The sequence below is a fragment of the Rattus rattus genome, chromosome 12, assembly GCF_011064425.1.
Source record: "Rattus rattus isolate New Zealand chromosome 12, Rrattus_CSIRO_v1, whole genome shotgun sequence".
Classification (NCBI taxonomy): domain Eukaryota; kingdom Metazoa; phylum Chordata; class Mammalia; order Rodentia; family Muridae; genus Rattus; species Rattus rattus.
The window spans coordinates 70,116,115-70,125,873 of NC_046165.1; the positions used below are offsets into that span (position 1 = coordinate 70,116,115).

The 9,759-nt window shown below is 50.1% G+C and overlaps 1 protein-coding gene across 1 annotated transcript; it reads left to right on the forward strand.

Moving 5' to 3' along the window:
- Window positions 1-283: 283 nt before the first annotated feature.
- On the forward strand, window positions 284-1,519 carry Ppp1r3e (protein phosphatase 1 regulatory subunit 3E). The gene is given in 3 exon segments (XM_032918207.1): window positions 284-955; window positions 1,045-1,249; window positions 1,252-1,519. Coding segments are annotated over 3 exon segments (837 nt in total). The 5' UTR covers window positions 284-538; the 3' UTR covers window positions 1,467-1,519.
- The last annotated feature ends 8,240 nt before the right edge of the window (window positions 1,520-9,759 follow it).

Consider the following 9,759-nt stretch of genomic DNA (forward strand, 5'->3'; position numbering starts at 1 on the left):
CCACCTGCCTGGGTCTCAAACCTGTAGCCTGGGTTTAAGAAAACACTGAGCTCTAAGGAGAGTTAAACCCTCCGCATTTTTAATTTTCTCGTGCAAAAAAAGAGAAAGATTACTTTTTCCCTTCCTGCTTTAACCCTTCTTTTACTGGAGTAACTCATCTGGGACCCCAAGGATGGAGGCAGCCCCGCCCCCTGGTGCAGCAGTGAAGATAGATACCAGCCACCTGTCAGAGGGCTGTGGGCGGGGGCCGGGTCAGCGAGGCCCGCAGAACCGAAGGGTGAGCGCCGCTGAGCGCACGCTCAGAGCAGAGAGCTGGAAGCAAGCAGGACGGATATTCTGACACCGGGGACTGGCCGCCAAAGGAAGGGAAAAATGGTCAAGGAAACCAAGCAGGCCGGGTACGCGGGGTGACAGCAAGGAGAGTCCACAGCCAGCAGCTGCCGAGCAGCCCTGCACCTTATGATCGGACATAGAGCCGGCGGGAGAGCGAGGACGCGCCGGGCACTGTGTGCTGGCCCCGCTGGGGCGCAGGGGTGACATGTCCCACGAGCGGCCACCGCGCAATGACATCCCCCGCAACCTGAGCTTTATAGCAGCATTGACCGAGCGCGCGTACTACCGCAGCCAGCGGCCCAGCCTCGAGGAGGAGTCGGAGGAGGAGCCGGGGGAGGGCGGGACCCGGCCGGGCGCCCGTTCGCGGGCTCACGTTCCGGGTCGGGGGCGCAGGGCCCGCTCTGCGCCCGCGGGTGGCGGTGGGGCGCGGACAGCCCGCAGCCGCAGCCCTGACACTCGCAAGAGAGTGCGTTTCGCCGACGCGCTGGGGTTAGAGCTGGCTGTGGTCCGCCGCTTCCGCCCGGGGGAACCGCCCCGGGTGCCCCGCCACGTGCAGGTGCAACTGCAGAGGGACGCCCTGCGCCACTTCGCGCCGTGCCCGCCGCGCACCCGCGGCCTCCAGGTAGGCGCGCCGCCGTGCCCCGCCCCCGGGCCTCAGCCTTCTCTCTCGGGAGTCCCGCCCTGACCTGCCTTCCCGCCCTCTCTCCTTAGGACGCGCGAATCGCCCTGGAGCCAGCCCTAGAGCCAGGCTTCGCCGCCCGGCTGCAGGCGCAGCGCATCTGCCTGGAACGCGCAGACGCGGGCCCTCTGGGCGTGGCCGGGAGCGCGCGCGTGCTGGACCTGGCCTACGAGAAGCGCGTGAGCGTGCGCTGGAGCGCGGACGGCTGGCGCAGCCTGCGGGAATCGCCCGCCTCCTACGCGGTCCTGCCCCGGCCCCGCCGCGGGCTGACCGCTTCGCCTTCCGCCTGCCTGCGCCTCCGGTCGGCGGCACCCTGCTCTTCGCCCTTCGCTACCGTGTTACTGGCCGCGAGTTCTGGGACAACAACGGCGGCCGTGACTACGCGCTCCTTGGGCCCGAGCACCCTGGCGGTGCCGGAGCTGCGGAGCCCCAGGGCTGGATCCATTTTATTTGAGACTAGGCCACGGCAGGGAAAAAGCGGAGGCATCCAGGCGTGGAGGGGGTGGGGGAAGGGGGAAGGCTGTGGCGCCAGGAACCAGGGAACCACAATTGGCAGATGGGTGGAGAGCCGTCCCAGAGTCAAGCGGAGGTGGCTGGAAACCGCCTGCGAAACTCAGAGATTGGGGTGGAAAGCACCAGGTGGGTGTAAGTGGAAGGAACTCAAGGAATGCGAGATAGGTCCACAAGATCTCTGGAAAGGTCAAGAAGCCTCCTTGGGCTGGAAAGCTTTATGAACTGAGGAGGAGCCTTGGTGTATAAAGTCCAGCCCAGTGAAGTCATTCGGATCGCTTCCCTCTTACTGGCCTTACCACCTCACGTCCCTCTGTCCTGCCCATCCTAGCTTCACCTGAGCCGAGATTGCCTTGCTTAAACCCCAGGAATTTGACCATTGCCCTCTGGCAGTATGATAGGATTCCCTTGTCTCTCAACAGTTCATGGCTTCAGTCTTCGAGGACAGGGGTTGACGGGGCCAATGGTAGATTACCCTTTGAGTTCCTTCAGCTACCAGGCAAGCATTAGGAATAAAGACGGTGGCAAAAGTAACTCCCACCCTAGCCCTTGTAGCCAAATAGTGAGGTATCTAAGGGGTTTACATAGGCTTCCAGGAAAGTGAATGCCAGCCTTACTTTTCTGGGTGCCTTCTTAAAACCTCTAAGCACTTTATATCAAGGGACATACTATTTATTTATTTATTTATTTATTTATTCTACTGAGTTAGTCTTTTTGCCTCTTAAAAAGAGGACACCACTGAGTATCTGTATGATTGAACAGGTGTCTTGGGCTCCAGTTTCCTCTGTGAGAAAGTGGAGTTAGGTGGTTCCCTAAGGCCTCCCCCCCCAAAGCTACCTTTCTTTCCTTTCTTCCTTTTTTTTTTTTTTTTTTCTTTTTTTTCTTTTTTTCGGAGCTGGGGACCGAACCCAGGGCCTTGCGCTTGCTAGGCAAGCGCTCTACCACTGAGCTAAATCCCCAACCCCTCCTTTCTTCCTTAAAGCTACTTTTGTTTCTTTCTTTCTTAAGCCTACCTCTTTCTTCTCCTCCTCTTCCTCCTCTTCCTTCTCTTCCTCCTCTTCCTCCTCCCCCTCCTCCCCCTCCTTCCCTCCCTCCCTCCTCCTCCTCTCTTTCTCTTTCAACATGGTCTCTAGCCAGGCTGGCCCCCAGTATGCAACCCTCCTGCCTTAGCCTCTGCTGTGCTGTGGTCATTGGTGTGACCCACTATGCCCTTAGGGTTACTTTTTTGGTATTTTATGGTTTATTCATGGCATGGTACAGGTTAGAAACGACATCTTTCAACCTATTGCTACAATTAAAGACCACACAGCAAGCCGGGTGTGGTGGCACACATAGGAAGACTGTTTTGAGTTTGAGGCCAGCCAGGGCTACGTATCTACCAAGCTATCCTGGGCTACATTTGACTCTCAGAACATTGAAAGAAGGAGAAGAAACAAGACTTACCCAGCACTCTGAGCCTGTGCCTGCAGACGAGGAGAGTTCAAATGATCCAGGACCAGACGAGGAGAGTTCAAATGATCCAGGACCCACGAAGCAAGCAGCAAAGCTCCCAGGCTAGCTCACCCTGTGCCCTTTGGATTCTACTCTTGCCTCCACAGACTTCCCGTCTGGGTCTCCAGAGAGATCGGAGAAGAGTGCAGCTGGTAGGGAAAGTGTGGCTTGGAAGCCCCAGAGTGAAACAGTGTTGGACCTCTGGAGGATAAAGGATTGTGCTTATAAGAAATAGAAAACAAGAGTGAGAACCCATCTGAGAAGGAAGTGGCACCAGGAAGTGTCGGACTGAGCCGTACCCTGAGCCAATGAAATGGGAAACCTGGAGTCTTCTGTGATTAGCCATTGTCACCTCATCACCTCATGTCCTTCCTGAGGGGGCAGTCGGGTTTGCTGCTTTCTTCCTTCTCTTGCCTTTCTCACTTCTCACCACTTGATTCTTTGACCATGTAGACACTTCCCTTTATTTCCTCTCTTTAGCCATGTTGGTCTCTGCTGGACACCCCCTTTCCCCTGAGGTGGACAGGACCTGTAGCTTCTCTCCTAAGGCCATTGCTGACCCACTTTGCTCAGACACCTCTCTAAAGGGAGAAGGACTCCTAATGCTGCATACAGTTGAACGAGGACCTCCCAGGCAACTGGCTTCCCACACCCCTTCCCATTACCAGCATCTCGAACAGTTTCTCACTTCCCCTCTTCTCTGCCAGGTGCCTACACACACATTCACAATTCAGTTCGAGGCTTGTTCCTTCGCCCCTCTGGTCATGCCTCAGATAAATGCCCATTTAAGCATCATCTTCCCTTGTGAAGAAGACGGTTGGACCACCTTCAGGTTCAGCAAAGTAAAGGGAAGAATTGTCTTGGAAACTCCCAAAACAATTCACTCTCTAGTCTTCGACCCGGAGCCCAGGGAAGACCGGGTTGAGGTTCAGGTGTTCTGACATCATCCTTAATATGTGTGTGTTATTGTTACGTCATATTAACAATAGTAACAGCTCCCATTTAACTTCTGCGTGCTAAATGTTTTACGTGCATGTCTAAAGTGGCACCGTGACGTGAGCATTATCCCTGTTATAGAAATAAGTCTAAGCCCAGTAATTTGTTCAGGGTTTCAGGGTTGTAGGATTGTGAGCCCAGGAAGTCCCACAGTCTGTGTGTAACCGTGGTGATTTGTATTTTTTCCTTGAAGAACAAAATTAAAAACTTTGCTATATATCTATCATGTACGGTGGGGAAAGACCACACTTCCTCATTATGCTGTTCCTTCCTGTCCTCCAAGGGCCCCAGACTTGTGCCAGCGTTCCAGCTCTGCAGGGTCAGCAAGGCAGTATCCCACCTGCCTGCTAGAGATGTGGGAACCTACTCAAATGCCAGGTTTCCATCCAGGGGCTTCTGTCCTGGCTCTGGCCAACCCCATGCCTTTGGGTGTACCTCCTTCCCTCCCTCCCACCCTCTCCATTACTCTTGCCCAGGTAGATTATTTGATGTCTCCTTGAGAACAATTCCAAACGTAGGGTGACTGCTAGGTGGTCTTTGCTGGGCTTCCTCCCTGGGGCCCCTGGTAGCCCCAGGTTGGTGAGTGTGAGCTTGGGCTAGGGAACCATAGGTCATCCTGAGCTTCCTCTGTAAGAGGCACCATGGCTCGTTCATACCCCTATCCTCAGCTGTCAGGAGTCTTAGAGTTTGTTTGGGGTTTTTTGTTTGTTGTTTTGTTTTTTGTTTTTTTCCAGACAGGGTTTTTTGGTATAGCCCTGGCTCTCCTGGAACTCACTCTATAGACAGGCTGGCCTCAAACTCAGAGATCTGCCTGCCTCTGCCTCCCGAGTGCTGGGATTAAAGGTGCACCACCACTGCCCAATTCACTGTTTAATGAAGCACTTGAGGACAAGGTGATGTTTCTCTAGTCCCCAGGGTTGGGCCTGAACTAACAATACCAGTGAACCGAGAGCCTTGTCAAATAGGGAAGGGCTGCTGTGTGTCCCATCTTGAGCGGTGTTTGTGTACCTAGTCCTTTTGAGATTCCCAAAAGATATTTCCTACAGGGATATCACTTTCCTGGCACATGAATTTAAGATTCTCCTTTTCTTTTTTTTTTTTTTGTTCTTTTTTTCGGAGCTGAGGACCGAACCCAGGGCCTTGTGCTTCCTAGGCAAGCACTCTACCACTGAGCTAAATCCCCAACCCCAAGATTCTCCCTCTTTCACCAGCTGTGATGATCACACCTTTAATCACCAGACAAAAAAGGGGGAGAGGGGCAAAGGCAACAGATCTCTTAAGTTTGAGAGCAGCCTGGTCTACAGAGCAAGTTCCAGCGCTACATAGTGAGACCCTGTCTCTTAAAACAAAAAAACAAAACAAAACAAAAAAACAAACCTCCCTTTTCTTATCTTGATCTAGCCTAGAGTAGCAGAATTGTAAACCCTACCACCCACAAATCAAGTAAGACTCCCTTTCTTCTGGTACCCTCCTCCCCTCCCTCCCTCCTCCCTCCCTCCCTCCCTCCCCTCTCTTTCTTTCTTCCTTTCTTTCTTTCTTCCTTTCTTTCTTTCTTTCTTTCTTTCTTTCTTTCTTTCTTTCTTTCTTTCTTTCTTTCTTTCTTTCTTTCTTTCTTTCTTTCTTTCTTTCTTTCTTTCTTTCTTTCTTCTTTCTTTCTTTCTTTCTTTCTTTTCTTTCTTTCTTTCAACAGTGCCAGTAAGCAAAGAGAGTATGCCCACAGAGAGCTGTAGCCACCGACTCTCGCTCCAACCCCTTGCTGCCTTAGTCCAACCACACATGGGATATAGTATTTGCTTGCTCTAATTAACTGTAGTAGTCCTGCATAAGGCACTGTGGTGGAGGCTTTTTCTATGGTTCCCATGTGTTGGAAAGTGTCCCGAGAGAATACTACTATCCTTGAACTCCAACAGGAATACCCTTTCTCTAGTCCTTAGAAAGTATCCTACGGGGCTGGAGAGATGGCTCAGAGGTTAAGAGCACTGACTGCTCTTCCAGAGGTCCTGAGTTCAACTCCCAGCAACCACATGGTGGCTCACAACCCCCTATAATCAGGTCTGGTGCCCTCTTCTGGCCTGTAGTTGCATACATGCAGGCAGAAAGCTGTATGATGTATACATAATAAATAAGTAAATGTTTAAAAAAAAAAAAAGAAAGAAAGTATCCTACAGCTGCCTGTCTTGAAACCCTCCACCCAGCTCTTTGATTCTCCCATCTTCTCCTTTTCGATATTTTGACTCTTGAGACACGGTCCAGCTGCATAGCCCAGCCTGGTCTCAGACTTGTAACACTCCTGCCTCATTCTTCCAAGAGCTAGGATTTCTACCATGCCAGACTTTCTTCTTTAAGAATGTCGTCCATTTCCTTCATAAGGAGCCCTAGCTCTTGAACCTCCGGCTTCATTCCCACATTCTTGTTTCTGGCTTGTGCTGGAGCTCCTCTGGACGCTTGCCACGCACACACAATCAGAAACACGAAAGCCTTGTCTCTAGAGATCCCAGGGTTCAGGTTCCCTTTCAGAGAACACAAGACCAGAAATAGGAAGTGACCGTCTCAGCAGCATGATAACGTGTCAGCGTACCTCAAAGATTGGGCTTAACACTTGGGCCTCCCGACCGCCAAATCTCACTACCTGTGAGTGTTATGGCAAGGGCAAAGGTTAATAAAAAATTCCTTCTGAGCTGGCAGAGCGTTAATCCCAACATTCAGGAAGCAGAGCCAGGTGGATCTCTGCTAGTTTTGAGACCATCCTTATGTGCATGGTTTTAGGACAGCCAGAGCTACATAGACCCTGTCTCACAAATTCCTTTCCTTGTACTATCTCCATCCTCTTCCTACCCTCCTCCTTCCCTCTGCTGTCTCTCTTTCTTCTCCAGGGACTGGTAAGGTTTCTATTGTCTGCCTTGAGCTTCCTTGGGTAAAGTTAAAGAGTACTGATCTTCGTAAATCCATAGAATGTGTACTACATAGTACTGGGTAGCTAATGTGGAAAGAGAATGAGTTTGTTCTGTGAACTTCCCAGACTGCTCTCCAGCCCCTCAGTGCAGCCCCGTGCACTATGCCAGCTGGAAGCCCGTTGGTATTGAACCTCACTTCAGCTTCCTCATGCATCTGCCCTCCTGCAGGTACAAAACCATATTGGAAATAAAATTAATCAGGGAGAACTGGGCGGTGGTGGTGCATGTCTTTAACCCCATAATTCCAGCACTCCAGAGGCAGAGGCAGGCACATCTCTGTGAGTTCAAGTCTAGCCTGGTCTACAGAGCAAGTTCAAATAAATAAGGGAATCAGGGAGAAGCTATTTAGAAGTATTCTTGGGGTGAAGAACAGGGGGAGCCGAGAGTAAGATTCCCTTTGCCACCTCGTTTCCTGCTTTTGTTTATCTATTTTTTGTAAGTCTTTGTTCTACAGCTCTGGCTGGCCAGGTCCTATGTAATCCAGGCTGACCTTGAACTCATAATCCTGCTTCATCTTGGATGACAAGCTTGAGCCACCATACCTAGTTACTATTTAATAATTTTTCTTTATTGGGAGGGCAGAAGTTAGAGCATGATTTGGAAGAGCTGGCTTTTTTTTTTTTTTTTTCCTTTCCTGCAGATGGGACTCAGATCTTTTTTTTTTTTCCTAAAGATTTATTTATCTATCTTATGTATAGGACTGCACTGTAACTGTCTTCACACACACCAGAAGAGGGCATCAGATCCCTCTGGCATGAGAGTTGTGAGCCACCATGTGGTTGCTGGGAATTGAACTCAGGGCCTCTGGAAGAGCAGTCGGTGCTCTTAACCACTGAGCCATCTCTCCATGGGACTCAGATCTTTAGGCTTTGCCACAGGTACCTGTCTTTCCTAGGGTTTCTACTGCTGCAGTGAAACACTGACTAAAAGGTAAGTTGGGGAGGAAAGGGTTTATTCGGCTTACACTTCCACATTGCTGTTCATCATCAAAGGAAGTCAGGGCAGGAACTCACACAGGACAGGGACCTGGAGGCAGGAGCTGATGCAGAGGCCATAGAAGGTGCTGCTGCTTCCTGGCTTGCTCAGCCTGCTTTCTTTATAGAACCCAGGTGTTATTTTTTTTTTAACAAAATTTCAATCGTTTGATGTTACCAATGAAGACTCAGGAATGAGGCAGAGAAAGCACCCAGCTGACCTTTCTCCATAGCCAAGAACTCAAAAGGCCTTTCTATATGCTGTCTCAAGAACTCTTCAAACAGAATGTCCCTCCCTTCTACTTCCTGTGTGTCTCTGTCCTCCTGACTCTCTTTTAGTCTCAGATTTTTTTTTTTGTTCACTTCCTGCCAGCTCATTGCCTGCTCTGTCCCTTGACCTAAGGTGGACTTTATTTAATCCTGTTTACATATTCAAGCAGAAAGCCCTTGGGTTAAAGGCATGGACTAAGGCTGAGCCACACTGCAACTAGAAACAGATTTTTTTTTTCCCAGTAAACAACACAATGTTGGGATTCACAGTGTGATCAAAAATCCTGCAACGCCAGGACCACCAGCCCAGGGATGGCACCATCTGCATGGGCTGGGTCCCCTCCATCAATCACTAATTAAGAAAATGCCTTATAGGCTTGTACTTTTGGAAGCATTTTCTTTCCTCTTTTCCTCCCTCTTTCTTTCCTTCATTCTATTTATTTATTTCCTTCTTTCTATTTGTTTTGTTTTTTGAGAAGGGGTTTCTCTGTGTAATCCTGGCTATCCTGGAACTCACTCTGTAGACCAGGCTAGCTTCCAACTTAGAGATCCACCTGCCTCCGCCTCCCAAGTGCCAGGATCAAAGGTGTACACCTGACATGGAGGCATTTTCTTAATCGAGGTTGTGTCCTCTCAGATGACTTTAGCCAGTGTCAAGGTGATGGCTTTATGACGATATGTAACATAGTACCTTTACCCGCTGAGCTGTCCTCCCAACCCTAATGGAGTCTTGGACCATGTAAACGTTGGGTGAGAAAGAGGTACAGAGGGGTTGGCAACCCTGACCCAAGACACTCCAGTCAGATCCTTTTACCATTTTGGACAGTGGGAAAGTCTGGAGGGCCAAGCTCTAGCTGCCCGGCACCCAGCACGAGCTGTGTGGTTAAAGGGACCAGCTTGGGAGAAGCTAATTTCCTCTTAGGTCGGGATGCTTCATCTACTAATGGAATCAGCCACAGGGTAATGAGAACAGCAGACCTGATAGGGAAGCCCTAGTTTGTAGTGTAATTCTAAGTAAAACCATCGTGTCTAGGGTAAACATTAGCATGGAATGGTTTTCATTGTATCTCTGGTAAATAATAGAATGAATAGTTGTTTTCTAGAAGGACGTAGACCTGGAAGGAATTACTGTGGAAAATGGCGGTTGTTTCCTGTGATTGATAGAGTTGTATGACTGAAGGAGCTTCATGGCATTTCCATGACTTTGGTCACAGCTCCAGGCACACCTGGAGTGCTGTACTTTATTGGGTACTGGACACAGCGTACAATAAACATGAAGTCACAGAGGTGTGATGTTTCCTTCCCTAAACATAGGTCAGGTCAGGGGCTTTGGTATGAGGAACCAGTTTCACCCAAACACTAACTTCTCTATAACAATCAGTAAATACGCCTTTGTACAGTTGTTCAAGATTCAGTCTGCAGTGGCTGGATCTCCCTGGGGCCAGCAAGGCCTTACCACATCCTTGAGTGGCCTGCTTTCTTCGATCCTGAGACTCAGAACACCGACACTAGTTGGAGCACAGTCACTGGCCTCCTCATTACGTCATAATAG